Raw genomic sequence first — 21,373 nt, forward strand, 5'->3', positions numbered from 1 at the left:
GAAGAAAGTCCACAGTTTCAGCTTTGTGGGCAGTTAAAGGGAGGGGTGACGTTTACTATAGCCCGACGCCCGCAACCCCATGGGCAGAGCTTCTGGCGAGAGAATTGCGGTGACCTGCTTTATGTGACTTAGGGTTTGCACACTGATTTTCGTTCCCTGGCGGCCACTACCGTGGTTCGATTTTCACGATTAGCGTAAACCTCGTAGAACCTCACCGACCGCACGCGGCGGCAGTGCTGAACGATCGATCGTAAGACAAACTCAGCCCCGGCTGGAGCAAGCTCACTGTGGATTTCATCAGTCGTGTTCGGTTTAATTTAGGGCCGCTTCTCTGTATCTCGTTTGTCTCGATATCAAGGCTTCACTTGTTTTTGTCGCCCTGCCTTTTAGCTAACGAGTCAGGGGAGACGCCGCTGGACATCGCCAAGCGCCTCAGGCATGAGCACTGTGAGGAGCTGGTGAGTCCCTGCCCGTCGTGGGCGTGGATGGGCGAGGTCCCTCTTCCTGCGGCGGGTGTTCCCTGGGCCCCAAGGTAGGGTCCTGGGCAGATCCCAGTGGCCTAGGTGGGACAACTTAGAAAACCAGGCATTTGGGGAGCCTTACAGAGGTTGTCAGCTGGGCCTGTGCTGGAGGGCGGGCTCCCTGCCTTCCCCCAGTGCTCCCCCTCCTCTTGGATGTCTGGGTGGCCGCTCACTTCCCGGGGCTGAGTCCTTCCCAGGCTGAGTGCTTCCCTGACTGAGAGCCTTCAGGTTGAATCCTTCCCGGGCTGAGTCCTTCCTGGGCTGAGTGTTTCCCAGGCAGTTTCCTGGGCTGAGAGCCTTTAGGCTGAGTCCCTCCCGGGGCCTAGTCCTTCCCGGGCTGAGTCCTTCCGGGGCTGAATCCTTCCCGGGCTGAGTGTTTCCCGGGGCTGAGTGTTTCCCGGGCTGAGTGTTTCCCGGGCCGAGTGTTTCCCGGGCCGAGTGTTTCCCGGGGCTGAGTGTTTCCCGGGGCTGAGTCCTTCCCAGGCTGAGTCCTTCCCGGGCTGAATCCTTCCCAGGCTGTTTCCCGGGGCTGAGTGTTTCCAGGCTGAGTGTTTCCCAGGGCTGAGTGTTTCCCTGGCTGAGTGTTTCCCGGGGCTGTTTCCCGGGCTGAGAGCCTGAGAGGCATCACCCACAGTCCTGTGTTCTCCTCAGCTGACCCAGGCCTTATCTGGAAGGTTCAACTCCCACGTTCACGTGGAGTATGAATGGCGGTTGCTCCATGAAGACCTGGATGAGAGCGATGACGACATGGATGAGAAATTGCAGGTCTGTGCCGGCCCGTAAAACATTACGAGTCCTATAATAAGCTCCATTCAGAGCAGCGGGGCTCCCAGCCTGCAGTCAGGGCAGAAAGCCGGTGTGTAGGAAAGAAACCAGGCTTTACCTTTGGCTTCCGCTGATCTCAGCAGGGTTTGCTCCTACCCCTCCTATCTCCCGGCTCCTACACACGTTCAGTTAAAGGAACGTTAACGATACCCTCCCAGGCAGCTGCTCACATTTTCACTGGGAGGAAAGACAGAGGAGGACTTTGATCCCAGGGGCGTTAGAGGAAGTCGCACGCTGTGGAATATGTGACTAAGAGCCAGGTTTCCCCCGGTCAGTGACCGTGTTCACCTAGTCGAGCTTTGAAACTGTGACTGAAATCATTGAGTGACCCTCAGCGCTCATTGGGTCCAGCGCTTTCCTTAATCAGATGGGGTGCTGAAGCCTAAGAGAGAGGTCGGCTTGGCCACGGTGAAGCAGGTATTTAAAGGACTGGCTTATGGCCCGGCCTGTGTTCTCCGTGGTTGAGTGTCGCCCCAGGAACCTGGAGGTCACAGGTTGATTCCTGGTCAGGGCTCACGCCCACGATTCAGGCTCAGTCCCCAGGAGGGGGTGTGCAGGAGGCAGCCGATCGATGTTTCTCTCTCTCTCTCAAATCAACAAAAACATATTTTTCTTAAATATGAGACGTGGTGAGAGTGAGTTTTAAACCTCGCGGCTCTTGTGTAACGGTGGAGAGTCGAGTGCACCGCGCCCGAGTGCAAGTGTACACGAGGTTGCCACCAATAAACTGAAAGCCGGGACCGACAGGTCGGTGTGCCTGCGTTTCACGCGCGGCCCACCATCCTCTGCAGCCCAGCCCCAGTCGGCGAGAAGACCGGCCGGTCAGCTTCTACCAGCTGGGGTCCAACGCCACGTCCTTGGCCAGAGACGCTGCCAGCCTGGCCAAGGACAAGCAGAGGAGCTTCGCGCCCAGCATCCTGCAGAACGAGACCTACGGAGCCATCCTGAGCGGCAGCCCACCCCCCGCCCCGCCCGCAGCCCCCGGCACCGCCAGCGCCCCCCCACTGCCCCCGCGGAACCTGGCCAAAGGTATCGTGCTCTTGGCAGCCCAGCCCCTGCATGACGTGTGCTTTAGGGTTTTTGTCTTGGGAAGTTTGTAGTTGGCCTGCCGCCCACCAGGGGACGTGGGGCCGGCATGGGGCAGTTTTTCCTCGGGCCGTTCGTTGTGCGGGTGCGTTGCTTGCCGCCTGAAGGAGCGCCGTGGTGCGTGTGTAGGGTGCCCCGTGGTGGCAGAGCATCTTGACTTGGGGTCTCGTGCTGGGCGGAGGTGTGGCACCTGCGTGACTCGGGGATGCGGGGCTCCCCGGGTGGGTCTGAGGGGTGGGCTGGCTCCTGACGCTGGCCCGAAAGCTGTTTTCTGGCACTTCTCTCGTTGCCTTCTCCGCTCCCCGGCCCTCCCTCTGCCTCTCTCTTTCCATTTTTGTGTCTCCCCTGCCTGCCCTTGGCCAGCTTGTGGTACCTGTGAGTACTTCTTATCTCTGTGGTCCTCAGGAAACAAAGCATAGAAAGATGCTAGCTTGGGGAGAATTGTAAAACTGTAAAAATACAGAGTAGCCTCCGTGGCCCCACCAGCGCCCGGGGAGCCACAGCTCGCTGCACTCACTCCGTCACAGGGCAGTGAGTGGGACTCAACAGGTGCTGTTTTTGTTTTTATAAAGGTGGAGAATGAAGCCCCCAAAGTTAAGTAACTTGCCCAGCACTGAAGCCCAGCTGGCCATAAGGTTCAGCCAGTGGCCAGCCCAGGTCTGGGCTGGGGCGGCCAGCCGTGGCCAGTGGTCTCGGGGGGGCCCAGGGAGGGACAGGAGCCCCCATGGAGCATGATATCCAGGCGCCGAGGCTGCTGTGGGCTGCGGTGGCCACAAGATAAGTCCCAGATTGCGTTTGTGTGGCAGCTGGTCCCTGGGAGGGGAGCGTAGGTGAGAGGAGGTGGCCCGGCCGAGGAAGGAGTTGGTAGGGGGCCATCACAGTGGGTCTGCGCTCCCACGTGGCTGGGCCTCCCCTCCCCCTGCTGTCCTGGGTCTGTCGCAGACCCTCCCACACAGCACAGGGAGGCCCGGGGAAGGCCAGTGAGCCTGTCGTCCGGGTCACAGAGTGGAGAGCGGGCCCTGTGCCAGGCAGGCCGCAGAAACCAGCCTGCTCACCTCCCCGGCCGAGCCCACCTTGCCCGCATCCCAGGCAGTGTCACATCCAGCTTGATGGGAGATCCCTGAGCTGTAAGATCAGGTCCCACAGCTGCTCGTCCTTGGTGTCACCCTCTCAGCAGCTGGGGGGCCCAGGGCAGGTGAGCACAGCTGTGGTTGGGTCCCTGGAGGCCTCTCACTGGCTCCCCCATCTTTCTCTCATGGCCAGGTGCTTGCTTTAGTATTGTCACCTCCACCCCCTCCTGGCTTTTGCTGATGGGGTGCTCCTGTCGGAAGGACTGTCCTTGCTCTGCTGGCTGTAGGAGAATGGGTGCTGTTTGCCTTTATTTCTTGCTTTCCTAACATCTTAGAGCGAGGGTTTCGGCTTTTTTCTTCCCCTATCTTTCTTGCGATTCTGGTGGTTAGTTTCCTTTCTTCCTCTCACAATTGCAGCTCACCCCTGCTGGCCCCCCAGAGTGTCTCCCCGTCTCCATGTAGTCTTGTCCACACCTGGTCCAGTGGGGAGGCCACATACAACACCTAGGAGAGGGAGTTGGCATTGTCGTTCCTGTACCAGGCAGACCTTGTCCCCGGCCGACGTGCGAAGGCTCCCCTGGGCCCCGGGCCTGCCCTGTGCTGTGTGGCCCGTTCCAGCTCCAGGCCCAGCCCCCATGGGAGCCCCGCGCAGCCTCAGAAACGGGTCCCCACGCACCTGAGCCAACGCCACCCAGTGAGGAAGAGCACCGAGCTCGGTGGGGCAGAGGAAGGATGGTGACCAGGGCAGTGTCATCTCCCTGCTGTGTCCCCCGAGCTGCTTGGTGTCACCTCTGCCGATTTCTAGCCAGAAATATGTTTGCAGGAGGAGGAGAGAGCCCCTCACCTGCTCTTTGAGTTGCACACTTTCCCCATGTGCTCCACCTGAGGACAGGTGCCCCCCCCCCCCCAAGACCATGAGCCCCAGGCCCGGGGAGGACCTGATGGGTGGGGGAGAGGTGCTGAGGCTCCAGACCTGAGTGCAGTGCTCATCGCAGGTACTCATTTCCTTCAAACAGAGGTTATATTTGAGAATGAAACCAGTAAAATTGCAAAAACCAGCCCCAGGAGCATCACCCGACTGGTGTGTATCGGTATCTGTCTTCCAGGTACCAGAGAGGAGAATTTTTAAGTCAGCCTCTGCCCGAGGTCTGCACGTGGCTCTAGAAGGGCCCTTCTGGCCGTGTTACGAGGGAGAGGGTCAATAATGCAGTGTTCTGTTTCTGTTTTTGTTGTGTGCCTGTGCGTGTGCGTGCGTGTGCCCGCGTGTGCGTGCGTGTGCAGCTCAGACAGCCTCCTCAGCTAGCGCCCTGTGGAAGACAAACTCTGTAGGTGTGGACGGTGTAAGCAGGCAGCGATCTTCGTCAGATCCGCCAGCTGTCCACCCACCGCTGCCCCCTCTTCGCGTGACGTCCACCAGTACGTTGTTTCCTTTCTCCTTTCCGCCAGTGGGCGCGTAGACCTGGGCGGCGGGGGGAGCCCCGAGGAGCCCGCGGACGCTGTGCGGGCCCCGGGCTGCGCGAGGGACCGCGGCCCTCACGTCCCTGAGCCTTTTGGCCCCTCCCCAGGCGCAGACCCCCGTCTGTCGGGCCCCCGCCCCGGGGCTCGCTCACTGCCTCCTGTCGCCCCAAGCGCTCCGGCAGCTTTTATTTCTCCCTTCCCGCGGCGTCCCAGGGCCGCGTTTCCTTTGGCCGTTGGGCGGGCTCGGTGTTTGGGCTCAGCCGTTTGGGTTATAGTCTGGCCTGTGTTTCTCTTTAATGCCAGCCTGTGGGTGAAAGTCCCAGAACCTGGGGGACAGGCCGGGAGAGGCTTTTCTCCAGCGAGCAGAGCAGGAGGTGTCCTGGGGTGAGGCACTGGGCTCCCTGGGTTTGCTCCCAGAGCGTCGGGAGCTTCCCCTCGGCTTTTTCCCACCTGCCTTAACCTCGGTGAAGATGGGAGTCCGGGCCGTCGGTGCCACGCGTTTGTGGCTGCGGGCAGAGCCTGGGGGTGAGACGGGGTCATCCAGCTCAGCGCATCCAGGTCACACAGCAAGGGGGCGCCCGGAAGGTCGTGGGGGGACGCAGCAGGTCCTAGGGGGCACCATTACCTTCCAGAGCCCACGTTCTGCCTCTCGGTCTGGCGTCCCCGGGGCTATAGATTTGCACGCTGGAGTCTGGCTTTTGGCTTTTCCTTTAGAGCAAAGGAAACACGAATGAAAAAATAATAAAATAAAGGCAGACCCTCGGCTGACTCCCTCCTTAGTCGCCCGCGCCTCACCCCCGGCTGCCCTGGAGAGGAGCTGCCGATCCTCAGGCGGCAGGGTCCAGAGGCGGGTGTCCCCCTCTGCAAGGACAACGGGATGCGAGGGCAGGGCCCTCGGGGAGAGGGCGAGGGGGGCAGGAGGCCCGGGCTCAAGGCCCAGCGCCCTGTCCTACCTGCTCGGCGACCCTTGGTGAAAGCACGTCCCGTCCCGAGCCTCAGCCCCCTGGTCTGTGGAACGTAGAAGATGAACTGTCCTGCCCCCACGGGCCACGGTGGAGCCCCTGCAGGGCGGACTCCTCACAGCCTGCGCTGAAGTTGACCTCGCACCCTGGGAAATGGGTCGGGCCCCTGGGTCCGGAGGCAGAAAGAGAATTGACCCCAGAAGGCCCGACTCCCCCAGGGCAGGACGTGGCCGGAGTCGGGCCTGGGGCCTCAGCTCTGCAGCTGCTGCTGCAGGCCTCAGGGTGGAGAGCGGGAGACCAGCCGTCTTGGCTTCTCCCTGGGGGTTCTCCTGGAGAAAATGCTCACGGGCTCATAGGAATGTTTTAATCCTAACTCGAGGCTTGGAAGGACTCCCGCCAGTACTGTGTACTGAAAATGTGGGATGAGAGTCCGCGTTTTCCTTACGAAATAGAGATGGGACAAAAGGCAGCTCTTAACGGAAGAGCCTCCTGTGGGAAGGCCGGGAGGTGGCGCCTGAGGCCTGACCCCTGCGTTCCCCTCTCCCCTCTTCTCTCTCCGCAGACCCCCTGGCTCCCACGCCGCCCGCGTCGGCGGCAAAGGTGCCCAGTGCCATGGAAGCCCTGAGCCAGCAGAGCAAGCTGACGCAGCCCGGGGTCCCGCTGGGCAAAGCCACCCCCCCGCCCCTGCCGCCACAGCCGCCCAGCCGCCTCCCGCAGAAGAGGCCCGCTCCCGGGTAACGGCCCCTCCCACGGCCCCTCCGGTGCTCACGACGGCCACCCTTGCCTCCTGCATTCACGGAGCTTCCGAGTGGCCCCAGTACTTTCTCTGCCGGGATTTCTGTGCAAACGTGAAATCGTCCGTGTTTCTGCTACTGTCACCTCTGAGGTCAAGGGACACGTAACTTGGTGTCAAGTGTCTTAAACATAATTTATCGAGAATTTTTAAACTGTAGGCCTGGCCAGTTTGGCTCAGTGGTTAGTGTTTGCCCGAGGACTGAAGAGTCCCGGGTTTGATTCCGGCCAAGGGCACGTGGCTCTGTTGCAGGATCAACCCCTGGCCCTGGTCAGGGAGCGAGCGCGAGGCGGCCGGTCACGTGTCTGTATCACATCGACGCTTCTCTCCCTCTCCCTTCCTCCTCTCTCCCTTCCACTCTCTAAAAATCAGTGGAAAAAATACCCTCAGGTGAGAATTAAAAAAAAACCTAACCCTTTCACACACCTGTCTGTCTTACACCCACGTAATGAATTTACGTCGATTTCTCTGTAGTACAGACACTGGGGTTTGGGGAGTCGGAGGCCTCAAGGCACAAGGTGTTTGGGTTGTTTGTTGCTCGCTCGCGAGGTCACCTCGACCGCGGACCCTCCGCAGAGACGCCCTGGCCTTTCCTCTCTGCGGGGGCTCTGCCTGCTCGCGCCCCGGCCCCTCAGCCTCAGTGGTTTAACCAGCGAGAGCTCGCTTCTCGCCCACACAGTCCTGCCGTAATCCTGCCTGTGGAGCAGCCCCGAGGGGTGAGGGGGGCCAGGCCCGTGTGCTGCTGGCGGCACCACCTTCGCCGCCTACGTCTGAAGGGAAAGGGGCCCTCGGAAGCTGTGCCAGCTGCCCCGGGTACCGGGAGTGGTGCTCGGCTCCTGCCACCCAGCTGGTCCCGTGGCCCCACCTGGAGGCCGGGGCTGGAAGTGCAGCCGCGGCTCCGCCCGCCGGAGGCCAGCCTTCTAGTTTCCGCCTCCCTGTTGTTTGCTTGTTTGTTTGCTTTTTAAATTGACTTTCTGGGAGGTTTTCTCAGATGTATCTTCTCGGTTTTTAAATTGTTTCCTTTCTGCTATCGTATCATTTTCAAGTTAACAGTGTCCTGTCTGCTTCATGGAGTCACGATAGAGACCTTGTGACCCACAGAGCCTAAGAAACTTACTCTCTGGCCCTTTGAAGAAGTTTCTCAGAGGGTCAGGACGGCACGCCCATGGGGCAGGAACACTCCCGGCCTTGGGCCTGGCGCTGGGGGGGGGGAGGGATTTGGAGGACAAGTCATTGAATCAGCTCAACCGTTTCAACCTGAACACAGACGGTGCCTTTATAAAAGGGGCGGGGTGGAGGGCAGGTAACATGCCTTCAGGCCTCGGGTGTCAGTAAATCTATTTTCCCTTCTTTGTAGGACTGACAAGTCGGCCCCACTGGTCAACAAAGGCCAGCCGAGAGGACCTGGTGAGTATTTCATTTGGAACTGGGCTTTATTTCCCTCGGTTAGTGGAGGCATTGCGGGGCGGGGCGGGGTGGGGTCCAGCCCTGGTAGCCCCGAGTGAGGACCCAGCTGCCCCCCACCCGCAGTCACCCGCCCTCAGTGATCAGGGCCCGGCTGCCCCCCACCCGCAGTCACCCGCCCTCAGTGATCAGGGCCCGGCTGCCCCCCACCCGCAGTCACCCACCCTCCGTGATCAGGGCCCGGCTGCCCCCCACCCGCAGTCACCCGCCCTCCGTGGAGCCTCTGATGCCGCCGGAGCTGCTCGGTCCCGTGTCCTGCAGCCCTGTCCCTGGCTGCTGCTGGGGGGGGGGCTGGGATGGGAGTCCCCTGGCGGGATCTGCGGGTCAGTGCGAGGTGGCCACGTCTGTCACTCTGACACCTGCACACTCTCCAAAGGCTGTATGGAAGTCACAAGGCTGTTTGGCCTCTGGGGAACTTTTCCCTCCACACATGAGGAAATCTCAGGAAACCTGCCTTTCAGTCCTGGCGCTGTGGCTTTTATATTGTTTCTGTCTCGCGGTTGGGACTGTGGGGCGTATTGTGAGCTGATTCCTTTCCACCCTAAAGCAGCGGATCTCCCTGGGATGGAAGCCCTGGGTCCTCTGTCCAGCACCGCGGCCCTGCAGCCCCCGGCACCCATGCCCAGGAAGTCACAGACGGTAAGTGGGCAAGCCCCTTATGTGTTGCCGCTTTGCTTGGGTCAGGAACGAGCAGGTTAGACCCCCAGGGCCCAGAGGCAGCAGGCCTCTCTCTCTTCCCCCAGTCGGGTGGGGCGGCTCCTTCCTGGGTACCCCATACATATCTGGGCAGGATGCAACCCCAGAGTTCGACAGCCGGTGGGCTTGGCCCTCTGACCGACCGCAGCTCCAGGACACCTCAAGCACACATCAGGCACCGGCTGCCATGCTCCCTGCTCTCCAAGTCCCCCCGGCTCCCTCCTACAGATCCCCCTTGCCCCTGAGCTCACTGAGCCGCCCCATCTTGATTTGACACCTGTGGGCTCCCAGGCCTGTGGCTGGGACCCCTGGGTCCAGGTCTCTGCCCAGGAGCAGGTGCCTTCCTGCCACTCTGACCTCTGACACCCCCTCCCATCCAGACCAAGCTGAAGCCCAAGCGGGTCAAAGCCCTCTACAACTGTGTGGCCGACAACCCGGACGAGCTGACGTTCTCCGAGGGGGACGTGATCGTCGTGGACGGAGAAGAGGACCTGGAGTGGTGGGTGAGTCGGGCCGGCCCAGGACGGGTGCCGAACCCCTGCGCGCCTGGCGGGGCGCTCCCTGGTGAGGCCCCCCTGCCCCAGCGTCTCAGGCCTGCCGGCCACTGTGCCCGCCTGGCTCAGGTTCCACGTCCGCGTGCACCCGCCTGAGTGCGCCTGACTGACCCCCCAGTAAGGAAGCCGGGGCCCCTCCTCATTAGGGTGGGCAGGCCACCTGGGCTGCAGTCTCTAGAGCATCTGAGGGTCTGAAATGAGGCCCCTCTGCTGGAGGCCCTGAGTTTCTGGGTGGTGCTCCCGTGCTTTGGAGGCCCCGAGTTTCTGGGTGGTGCACCCCCTGAGTTGCCCATTTGGAATGGGGCTTGTAGAGAGAGCTGAGCTCGAGGTGGGAGCTGGAAGGAGTGAGCATGGCCCTCCCCTGCCTCTGGTGACCCTAAGAATCCAGACTCAGCATTCACAGGCTGGGTGACCTGGGCAAGTCTCTTATGTCGCTAAGCCGGAGCCACCTGGCCTGTCAAAGGGAGGTCACCACTGCCCCAGGGCGGACATTGTCCAGCAGGCCCCCAAGGTGAGGTGGCTGGACAGAGTGAGCACAGTGGGATTAAGTAACCTGCCCGAGGTGTGAGCAGAGTAGATCCTAACGCCCGCCCCGCTCTGTACGTAGAGCTCAGGTCGTTCCCCGTGGTCGTGAAGACCCCGGCCGGACTCCTGCAAACTGCTCTGCTTTGTCAAGGGCGAGGACCAGTGCTCCCGACACCCCAGCTGAGCCCCCCCCGTGTGAGCTGTGCGTTCTCTGCTCCGGGGCCTGTGAACTCGGCGCCCGGCCACCATTGCCTCCCTCCAGGCTGGGCTCCGGAGCCTTCTTGTGGCCTCTTTCCCCTGGAGGGATCTGAGTGTCTGTTGGTCCAGACCTCCCTCCATCCACCGTGCCACACACGACATGGGCAGTAGAGGGGCCCCCGCCCCCAAATCCCCAGGGGCAGGCTCGCCCGGCCTCTGCTCTGGCCCGCAAGGACTGAGGACCGTGCCAGGACTCTTGACTCCCTCCCGGTGCCCACCCCCCTCAGGCCCTGAAGCAGCTCCGTTTTCCACATTTGCATACAACCCACCCTCGGGATGGGGCGCCCTCCTGACAGCAGGAAACACCCCTTCATTTCAAAACCTGGGGAGTGCGCAAAGGTAGAAAGAAGCCAGCGGATGCTGCCCATCATCTCAGCTCTCCCCCCTCCAAAAAACGTATTTTTGTGATATCCCTTCTACTTTTATTACCTGCACATTTTACATTGTTGAGATCATACTGGACGTACAACTTATACAATTTCCCCAGAGCAAAAATAAATGGGTGTCCTGAAGTCTCCGTAAATGCGTGGCTGTGACTACGTTTAAATAGGGCCACGTCCCGTTTGCCACTTTCTGTGACTGCAGCTCACAGACCTCAGACACCCAATTTCTTCATCCATTAAAGGGAAAGAAAGGCAAGTGTGGGTGGCGGTCGGATAGCCGCCTGTCCCCAAGGCAGCCGGGACTCGGGGGCGGGGCTCCGTGCAGACACGTGCCACGCCTGGGACGGGAGCTCCTCGCGGAAGGTGGGCCACGCTCCGCAGTGAGGCAGAGAAAAGGGGAAACCAGTTCAGGCGCTTTACCCAAGTGATTCCTTTTCCGAGGAGATTCTTCTGAATAAGTGGGTGTTTTTCTCCAGATGCTACAAAGTTTCCACCATTTGGAATTTTTGTAACAACCTAAACTTTGTTCGTTTCAGATCGGCCACATTGATGGAGACCCCAGTCGGAAAGGAGCGTTTCCTGTATCTTTTGTGCACTTTATTGCTGACTAAATGGCTACTGAACAAACACTTAACAGTTATGTTCCCGTTTCGTTGTTGGTACCCAGACTCTTGTCAGATGCCAGTTTCATGAACTGTACGGTAGACCACTTGTCTGATGCCACTGTTCTGTTTTTCAAACTCAAAGGCAATTTATATGTACAAATGAATTGTTTTTATAATTTGTGATTTTCATGAAACATTGCTATACTTTTATTAGGAAAAACTAAATTACCTAAAAGGTGAGCTGAAAAGTTATTTTAACTACAGAATCAAAGATCCTGAATCCACAGAATTAGCTGAACCTGAAAACATTTTAAGGCTCGGAAAGAAATTCTTCCTGCTTTCCTCGGCCCGTTCCCGACGCCGGCGACGTCTGGCCTTACTATTGTTTAGGAAGCCAGTAAACTAAATGCTATCTGTTCACTTTTATAGACTTTTTTTTTTTTAATGCCTTTTTAAAATTTCCTTTGAAAGCCACCCAATGTTTATCTAAAGCACCTTGAAAACTGACACATTAGCAATGTACTTTCCACCCGATTTGTGAGGTTGCAGCTATCAGTGTATCCTGCATGTGTGCGTGTATCCTGTTGTGAACGATCCTACCTAACAGAACTACCAATAGCTTCTCATGGCTTACGATAGTCACAGCTCATTCATTCCAGGTGATGTACAACCGCATTTCCCCAATTTGGTTAAAAACTAAGGGTGATGGATTGCCAAGGAGCTCTTTCCACTCGTTTATATGCGTTAGGTGTTGTGGAAATTGCCTTCCTGAGCTTCCATCATCTCCGATAGCTCGTGGGGCGGCCCCCGCTGTGGCCACCTACCTGCTGTTTCCTATTGAGTGTCCCACTGCCTTTCCTTCCTAGCTCATGAGAATGTCTTAGTTCAGTGTCTGGTATTTATCTCCCACACCAACAGGAATGGTAGTTACACTGTCTTGAAATTTAATCCGTCCCTTTGTTTGTAATCGAGAGCATATCACAAATCTATAGGTCCCGGGTAATGAAACACTCCGGGACACCCCAGTTTTACTGCTGAAGTCTTCATACCCTTCTTTAACTTAAGCTACTTGGGCTGGGAGGGGGGTTAGGTTGTATATGATAAAATCAGAATTCATTCGTCTGATGGACTTGACTGTCATACCTCTACTTAGTTGTTGTGAGCGTAAGTTCATAGGAGGGACGTTGGAAATTTGGCGCTCTGAGGATAAACAGGCACACGGTGCCCACTCGGTGCCCACTCGGCTCTTTACCGACAGTGGAGGAGCGAGCTGGCGTCGGCTCGGAGAGCGAGCTCCAGGCCTGGTCGCGCTGTTGTGATGGTACCTTTGAGCGAAGCGGCCTGTCTCTGTCACGCAAGGCTCTTCCTATAAGTGCACAGCTTCTGTTTTTGTTTTTAATCGCATCTTATTTTCTGTTGCTGTTATAAAGGACGACTGAACTGGAATGTTTTATGATGTGTGGCAACCGCTCTTGCCATTCAAAGTCCTGGGTAAAATGTGTAGATGTGGAATCAAAGTCTTTTTTTTTTTTTTTAAGCACTACATCTATTTCCACTAATTGTTGGTCGTTTGGACGCTTTGTTCAGTTAATTGCCTCATAGATTTAAGAAAGCAAACCTGTACTTTGCACAGCGCACTTCTTACACGTATTTTCACACGGTCCTCCGCATCTGTATCTTACAGTCAGCCTTTGGACGCCTTGGTGCCAGCTTATGTATAAGGAATTAAGGTGGATTCATGTCCACATTTGAATGCCATTCCCAGATCAATTTATCAGGTTCCCTGGTACATAAATATCTAGGAAATATTTTTCCAGCCTACAGCTTGGTGGTGCTATTGTGCAGTAATTAATAGGACTCTTGCTAGAGGAGAAATTATAACCTTTCCTGCTAATGTTCTTTCCTAGTTATTTGCTCTCTGCAAATGGAAAAAAAAAAAAAAAAAGCAAGTGAGAGGAAGGAAACCATTGTAGATAACTATTTATATTTCAGGTTTATGTTTCATGAACGTAGCCGCAGGGTTCTGGCATTTTGGTGCCGTTTCGATCAGATCTACTTCCAGGGACTCGGACTCGGAAACGTGTGCAGACCGCAGGCACTGTGCGGTCCGCTGAGCGTGGGCAGTGCGCGTGCGGCGTGGAGAGCTGAGTGTACGATACCCAATCCCTCCGCTCTGTTACTTTGGTCCAGTTGCAGCGCAACTGTATATATTGTATAACCTAAATCAATCCTTATTTTCATTGTCGTTAATGCAGTGATTTATAACTAGAGCATGTTTAATGAGTCTACTCTCCCTGTTAACTAGTCATTTGACTAGAAAAAAATAAAATACTTTTAAATGGACATGGTGTTATCTTTGTTTTTAATCCTGCAAGCGTTGTAGAAACTCCTTTAAGAGAATCCACTGGCCTACTGTACATGAGTTTTAAATACTACTTCTAACATGGGCAAGTCATCTTTATCTTAACTCTGAGATAAAGATCGTGGCCGAGTAGCCCGTTATCCTGACAAATATACTTTAAAATATATATATATGTCTTTATTGATTTCAGAGAGGGGAAAGGAGAGGGAGCGAGAGAGAGAAACATCAATGATGAGAGTCATTGATGGGCTGCCTCCTGCACACCCCCGACTGGGGATTGAGCCACAACCTGGGCATGTGCCCTGACCGGGAATTGAGCCCTGATGGCCTGGATCCCAGGTCGAAGCTCAACCGCTGAGCCACGCCCAGCTGGGCGACAATACACTTTTAAGTTTTGCCTTTTGTGTCTTGAGCTGTTAGTGTCACTGCTTCAAACCAGCAGGACCCTCGTCCCGTCTAGAGCTCCAAGCCAGAGAGACCATGTCGTGGGGAGGGCCACAGAGCAGACCGCACTTGTCTCCCTCAGAACGTTCTTAACGTTCATCACTCACTGAGTACACCCCTGGGGCCCTTAAGGGATTAAGCTTATTTGTGTTTAAAAGCCATGAATGAGGTTTCTTTTTTAGTCCCACTGGGAAGATAACTTCATTGGGTTAACTCACTGTTAATAAGACACATTTTAATAGGAAAACAAACGACCGGTGTTTTATACATTGCGTTTGTTTTTTTTTCCAGAAAATCTAGAGCAAGGGGCCACTCCAGGTTTTCATGCTAGCTCAGCGCTGCAGACTGAGACAGAACTGTTTAGAAAGCAGCCGAGCTCTCCTTCCCGTGATGCCCCAACTTTCGCGTGATGCAGACTCAGGCCTTCTCGGATGTCAGCACAGAGTCGAAAACGGTGGACAGAACCTTGCAGATCGCCTGGGCTTGTTCCTGCATTAAGCGAAAAGGCACAGTGAGAGTTCATGAATCGGTTCCTGGCTTAATCTGACCAGCAAAGGTACAAATCTGCCTGTTAAAACCTCCCCTCACCCTACAGGTCACACAGCTGGCCGGGCTCAGAGCTTGTCCCACATGCTCCTTTCCCACGCCCCTTAGAGACCTGAGCTGGTAACACACAGGACCACGGCCTTCAGGAAGGACCATCAACAATCAGTAAGAACACGCTGGAAAAGCAGGGGCCTCTGCCCCAGAGCACACACCACCCACCCTCACCTGCTTTGTCTACCCTGAGCCTCTGACCCTGGCACAGGTGAGTGCTGCCGCCGGCCCAGCACAGTTCCCACCTGCAGGAGGGCTGGGCAGCTGGCCGAGGGCCACTTATGCATTATTCTGCCAGGGTTTCGACAGAGCGAAGAGCAGCTCTCCAGCCTTTGACAAGACTGTGAAGGGTCCCTGGTTTTGCCACTTTGATGAACAGAGACTAACCGAGGTTAAAGCTAAAACCTCACCAGGCTGTTGCACTGATACACCCACAGGCTGAACTCCTCGTTGCTGGCATTGGTGGTCTTCAGAGCCAGCAAGCTTTTCCCGGCCCCCAGGCCGTGGTCGTAGCACACCAGGCGGATGATCAGGTAGAGGGCGTGCCTGTGCAGAACGTCCTGCGGAGGGTGAGAAACACGCACTGTCGGGTTCACCCACACCAACACGCTCCCGGGCAGAGCCTTCTGTGAGGCCGGGGCAGGGCACATCACGGGTCTGGGAGGTGGCAGTTTTACAGGGTCTTCACCCAAAGGGATGTTCCAGGACCTCAGCTAGGGGGCAGCTCGTCTCTGGGCTCACACCTGGCTCCTTAACTCGACAGGCAGGAGCAGGAGGATCTAAGTTCACGATCAGGCCCTCCAGGCCCAGCTCCCGGGCTGACAGCTCTGAACTGGATGGGAGTTGAAATGCATTGTTGGCCAGCACTGGGGTGTTGGCCTGGGCCCCCCCACGGGAGTCAGGAAGCTCCTATCCATCCACCCCAGGAAACGGGCCACTTAAGACCAGCTGCCAGGAATGTTTGCAAACCCTCTGCTCTGCAAACAGGAGCAGACCTGCTTATAGGTGGACCCTTAACTCCCAACACCTGAAACTCATTTTCCATTTTCCCTAGTAAGTCACTCACATACTGGTCGGATGTCGAGACTTTTATGCCGTACTTGGAAACTCCCATAATAAATTCTTCCTCCGGGGGGACAAAGGGCAGCTTTCCATCTTGCTTCAAGGTAAAAATAAATTGCATGGCAACATTAAACACTGTTACATTGTCTGATTAGTCAATGTTAGTACCTGGCCATCACAAACTGCAAACTTTTTTAAAATGTAGCACATATAGTAGCCCAGGAAGAATTTCTCTGAAGAGGCAGAAAAATCCACCCCCACCCCCTTTTTTACAGTCAAGAAACCTGAGCAAAATTCAGATCAATGTACTCCAGATATATTGTTCAATCCCTTTGTCTGGGATTAACCCTAATTACAAGCTCAGAGACTTCTCACAGATCCCAATAAGGCTTAACTATTTACATTATAAATACTCAGTTTATACTAAGGTCAGCACCTGGTCGGGACACACTCCACGGGAACCATTTCTCAGCCATTTTACCTGGTACCCAGGTGTTAGGCCTGTGGTTATCCCCATGCCCCGGGGCTTTGGGTAGGTAAATACCGCTTGATGAATGGTTACTTTCCAATGAATCAATTAGTACTGTGAGCTCTTCAGAAACAAGCAGAACAGCAGAGAATGCTGGGCGGTTTCCGAGCCTACTGTCCAGCTCCTTCTCCTAAGTCAGAGTACTGCCTACCTTGTCTTCTCTACAGTAAGGCCCTGTTGGTAATCAGCAGATGTTCCAGACTGTAAATATGTTTATGGGACCACCTGCCTACGTTAAAGAGATTGTGGTAAATGAGCTATGTCCACCTGCCTTAACTCTGGGGTGCTCACAATGCCTGGTAATCTCCTGCCAATCATTTCTCACAGTAGGTTAGGGCAATTCCAGGGATCACAAGGCAGGATAACAGTCATGCTACTGGTCAATAACTTTGACAAGCCCAATTTCTACAGTGACAGGAGAAACTGAACATCTTTACTGGGAGGAAAATGATCCCAGTATAATTTGTGGGGGACACAGTAGCAATCTTTCAGTATAACACTCTACTGAGATTAGCTGTGTGCACACTGTTGGAATGACTATGTTCCAAACTAAACCTGGGATACTAACTATTAGCCCTGACCACCAAGAGCTGTCTGTTAAATGGCAAGTTTGGGTGAGTTCCTCAGACAGATCAGACTCCTTCCATGAGGATATGGAACATTTAATGATCCCACTTGCCATGATTTCAGAGAACATAGAGTCTTCAGAGTAACCAACACTCTTAACTGATAAAGGAATCTTCCCATTGCCCTGCTACCCCTTTGCTAATAAACAAAGACACAATTCTACTTACTATTTTCTGGACCTCAGTTCTTACTGGAAATGGTATGAATGAGTAGGTGTGTGAGGTCAACACCACTATGAATGTGATTATTCAAAGAGCTAAAACTAGTTCCGTGGACACAGCAAGGTTTGCCAGACTTTTAAAGACAAACCCATGGTGTGTAACCAGCCCCTCAGCTCCTCATTAAACAAGGTCAGCCAGCCCCAGAAAAAGTAAAAAGAATTGTTTGTGGGAAGGAGCTGCGTCTGTTCTCATGCCACTCAATCATCTGTGCCCAGTAACATTGTAACTGTGATGATAACCTTGTAGCCATGATGATAACATTGTAACCATGATTAAAGCACAGCTTCAGGACATGGCAGAAGAACTGGACACCCTCTTTCTCCAAAGCCATGAGTTTACTCTCGAGAATCTTACAAAATCAAATTTTTTATTTTTTTTTTTACCTGAGCAACATCTATGTAATTTATCAGGTCTAGTGGCCCTTCAAGACTTTTTCCTTCAGACAATTTCAGTCTCTCAATGGCACCAACATACTTTATTCGGAATTCTGCACAGGTGTCTGAATTACTGTTGCTTTGTCCTAAAGGTGCAAGAAAAATCATGGTAAGACTTCAAAAGAAATAGCTGTTAGAGTGGATCCTCACTCCCTTCCCAAATCAGAAACAGACTGGAACAAAAACTAAATTTCCTTACGTACAAAACTTTTTTATAGAATGGGAAAGAACTTAAAATTTCATCAACCTTTTCCTCAGTTACAATATACTAAATATAAAAATCTAAATAGGGATGAATTATTAGCCTTCATTTCAAACAAGAAAACGAAAACGTCAACTAGATAATGACTGAGTCCCTTCCTGATGCATAATTGACACTTGATTTGTTTTTTAGTTTCTTTTCCCTCTTTACCGTGTTAATGCTGAACTTGCTTTTCTGATTCAGGAAGCCTGGCCTACCTCTACCATTCAGCCAGAAAAGACAATTTTTTAAAATTTTTTTTTTTTAATGCAGATGGAATAATGCTGGACAGGAAGTCCCTGAACTAATGGTAAGAGGTTGAAGAGCTATGCGAGCTATAAAACCTAGTTGCTACAAAATCACCAAATGTTTCTGCTGTCTGCCACAGTAAGGGAAACGATGTGATGACTTTTAGGTGATGTTTATGTAATAAATAAAATGCCCGGCCACATCTTTAATATTTTAAAGGCATCTGGAAAGTAATAGGCCTTATGCTTCTATGTTCTCTTTTACATCATGTGTTTCTTCTCTCCCCGCTCTCACCTGCTACAGGATAGGTCTATGATCCCGAAGGGGACAGTGGAAGGAGTTAGACAAATGAATACAGTGTAGTTCCAATTAGACACTAGCTGTTGCTGGGTCAGAAGCTATCTTTTCATTTCTAAAGAGCTGCTCATCTCGGTGGCTGCAAAAGTGTTTTCAGTGTCTGACAGACGCTACGCTTAATCACCACGTGCTGCTGGGGTTTACGAGCTGCTGTATCTCCGGGCCAACGGCTCCCTAACCCTTTTCCTCAGCAAGGCATCTGTCCTACACCCACAAACAGTGTAATCCATGCTCTGCCACCCGGTTTCTTAAAAAGCTATTTTGAAACTACTAAACTGTCACCACGATGTTTCCCGCATGCTTCTGCTCTAGGGCCTGGTAAGAGCAGTTGGCCATGTGCCCCAGCCAAGCTCCATGACAGCAGCTTTCACCAACCACCACACCCCAGCTCACATTCCACCAGATTTCAGGCCATTTCTAAACTCTTATCAGAAATGGCAGAGGAGAGAAAGGAACCCCAAATACACAAGAACTCCTGCAGCCCCGTAAACCTATGTGCGCCTCAGCCGATAAACAGTCCGACCCTCCTCCGACCCTTCTCTGTACCCGAGCTTTTGGTGGAGTCTGTGTCGAGGCTGGCCACAGTGCTGGATCGAGAAAGGCCCCCGAGGCTGGAGTCTACAGACTGAGAAATAACAAACACACGCAGTATTTAAACATAATTAGAAGCACTCTCGCCTCTCAAGTTCTCTACCAAACATTCAAATTATTATCATTAAATCAACACATAATCCCAACTGCTCTTCCCACCACCGCACTGAATAAAGGAGGTGTCCCCACTGCCAATCTGAATCACAGGCAGCACCTGTCTCCTTGCGAGACACCTGATATTTAATTTATATCGTGCGTGAAAATCTATACCTTGCTCTCACCTTATCTCCACTGAACCTGCAATGAATCCTGCACAGAAAGCAGGCAGGTAGTGCTACCCTGTTTAATACATGAGCACAGCCCCGGAGCAGTGCAATGATTTACCCTGGGTTACATCTAGTCACACCCCAGACCTCCAGTCCAGGCAGGCTCCCGATTCCCACCCCAGGGCTCCCGCAGCTATCGGGACTAGCACCAGTTAACACACGGGCCAGGGGACCACAACATAACTCTCAATGCAAATTGCAAAGGAAAACCAACAAAACTATTAAGCACAATACAAAGCGTCGTGTGTGTTAGTGTAGAATTATAGCTACGCGCGCACGCCACAAAACCTGGAAGTCAAGTAGTCCAGCCCCTTAACTGCATGCAATTTATATCACGTAAAAAAATTTTAAAAATTGGTGTTTGTTTCAATGAGACCACTTCCAGGTCCTGTCCCACCTGGGTCAGTGGATTTAAGAATTTCAGAAAGTCTACCCAAATTAAATTAAATCAAGCACAGAATGTGTGTCTAGTGCAAAAACTGAACGTTACAGCACACCCAGTCTGAAGACTATCAGTAGGTCTGCTATGGTCCCTCATGCACTATGGAAGACAAAATTCCCGCTCTTGCCAATTCTAGCCCCTACCTTGCTCTTGGTGCTGATTTCGCTACTTTGGGAACTGCTGCTGCTGTGTCGTTTTTTGCCCTTCCGAAACATTTTCCGCTACGGCTGGATCCAGAGGGGCTCCCCTAGAAAAACCAATGTCGGTTATACCAGGAAAAGCAACTTTAAGTCACTTTAGCACGATAGGAACAAAAACAATCGATTCCTTCCCGTTAGTTCCATCCTCTAAATGAAAACGGAACGTCTGTCTGGGCTACAAAAGTTGGACACTCATTCTTGTTTTCATTATTTCTTTTTAATTTCTAAAAAAAAAATCCAGCCCACAGGACCCAAAAGGGCAAGAAACCTTGTCACACCCAGACGCGCGACAAACACCGTGCTCAGGAGGGACAGTCACGCGTCACAGTCCTGCGGCTGTTCGCGCGCCTGACCCGTAACCAGCCCGACCCGGCGCTGGGGGCCAGCGGCCCGCAGGATCGCTTCGGACACGGGCGGGGCGTGGGGCTGGAGCCCACCCCGACGCGGGGCGCTACGCACGCGTCTCGCCGCCAAGGCTGTGGGGTGGCGGCGCCCCCAGCGAGGCGCGGGGGCTGCGCACGAGCCCGGCGGCCAAGGCGGGGCCCAGCTCCGAGCCCTTTCCAGGCCCTGCTTCCCCGCGCTCCTCCGCGCCAAGGCGCTGGCCACCGGTGGGGGCGCAGGGAGCAGGGGCGCAGGAGGCGCGGAGGGCGTGGGGCGCAGGGGGCGCACGAGCGCAGTCCCCACGGCGGACGCCCGCCCACTAGCGCCCGCGCGGGCTGCAGGCACCGCCTCCCGCAGGCAGACCCTGGCACGCGCAGGGCCCGCGGCGCTCCCCTCCCGCCGCCCTCCCCACGCGTTGCCGCGGCCACAGGAGAGTAGTCCCCTCCCAGACTGCAGCCGGTCGCCAGGGGCGCCGCACCCTCCCCGCTGGCGCGGGCGCGGGCGTGCATGTCCCCGCATGCCCCGCTCGCCGCACCCTCCCCGCCGGCGCGGGCGCGGGCGCGGGCGTGCATGTCCCCGCATGCCCCGCTCGCCGCACCCTCCCCGCCGGCGCGGGCGCGGATGTGGCAAGCCGTGCATGTCCCCGGAAGCCGCGCCCACCCCCGCGCGCCGCACCCTCCCCGCGGGCGTGGGCGTGCATGTCCCCAGGTGCCCCGCTCGCCCCCGCGCGCCGCACCCTCCCCGCGCCGCCTGCGGGCCCGCGCTCCCGAGCCGGGCGGGCGGGTCCCCGCGCCCACCCCCGCCCTCCGCGGCCCCACGCATCCGCCCTTCGCGGGCCTCGCGGGCAGCGCCGCCTCGGGGGCCCGCGTTCCCGGCAGGCTCAGCCCCGGCGCCGCGGGGGCGGGGACCGCACCTCACAGCCGCGGGCCCATCCCGGGGTGGTCAGCGCTGGTTCACCCGCCGCCGAGCAGCGGGTGCGGGGACGGCCACTCCCGTGCGGATTCCAGCGCCAGCTTTTCCGGCGCCCCGGCCCCGCCCGCACGCCCGGCCTCCGAGACGTCGCGCAGGCGCACTCCTAGCCCCACCCACAGGGCCCGCCTCCGAGACGTG

The 21,373-nt window shown here is 55.4% G+C and overlaps 2 protein-coding genes across 5 annotated transcripts in view; one reads left to right on the forward strand and one right to left on the reverse strand.

Moving 5' to 3' along the window:
- ASAP2 (ArfGAP with SH3 domain, ankyrin repeat and PH domain 2) overlaps positions 1–13,543 on the forward strand; it is a 100,736-nt gene extending 87,193 nt beyond the window's left edge. The window contains exons 20-28 of one of the 2 annotated variants that reach the window (XM_081156487.1): positions 391–458; positions 1,173–1,286; positions 2,138–2,375; positions 4,784–4,918; positions 6,485–6,656; positions 8,073–8,122; positions 8,727–8,818; positions 9,256–9,378; positions 11,132–13,543. In XM_081156487.1, coding sequence (XP_081012613.1) covers positions 391–458; positions 1,173–1,286; positions 2,138–2,375; positions 4,784–4,918; positions 6,485–6,656; positions 8,073–8,122; positions 8,727–8,818; positions 9,256–9,378; positions 11,132–11,206 — 1,067 coding nt within the window. In that variant the 3' untranslated portion in view covers positions 11,207–13,543. The remainder of the gene's footprint in view (positions 1–390; positions 459–1,172; positions 1,287–2,137; positions 2,376–4,783; positions 4,919–6,484; positions 6,657–8,072; positions 8,123–8,726; positions 8,819–9,255; positions 9,379–11,131) is intronic. The other variant, XM_081156488.1, reaches the window with a different exon arrangement.
- Positions 13,544–14,224: 681 nt separating this feature from the next.
- ITGB1BP1 (integrin subunit beta 1 binding protein 1) lies at positions 14,225–21,352 on the reverse strand. 3 transcript variants are annotated; one of them, XM_081156506.1, is made up of 7 exons: positions 21,177–21,352; positions 19,826–19,929; positions 18,870–18,948; positions 17,426–17,562; positions 15,670–15,762; positions 15,014–15,163; positions 14,225–14,495 (listed from the first exon to the last, which is right to left on the reverse strand). In XM_081156506.1, the coding sequence occupies exons 2-7, from the start codon at positions 19,895–19,897 to the stop codon at positions 14,424–14,426; spliced, it is 603 nt and encodes a 200-aa protein (XP_081012632.1). In that variant the 5' UTR covers positions 19,898–19,929; positions 21,177–21,352; the 3' UTR covers positions 14,225–14,423. The 3 variants fall into 3 exon arrangements, with proteins under 3 accessions (XP_081012632.1, XP_081012634.1, XP_081012633.1); XM_081156508.1 differs by lacking the exon at positions 21,177–21,352 and adding an exon at positions 20,151–20,705; XM_081156507.1 differs by lacking the exon at positions 21,177–21,352 and adding an exon at positions 20,161–20,673.
- Between the last annotated feature and the right edge of the window lie 21 nt (positions 21,353–21,373).

This window comes from Miniopterus schreibersii, assembly GCF_964146895.1.
Source record: "Miniopterus schreibersii genome assembly, chromosome: 13".
NCBI classification, from domain to species: Eukaryota; Metazoa; Chordata; class Mammalia; order Chiroptera; family Miniopteridae; genus Miniopterus; species Miniopterus schreibersii.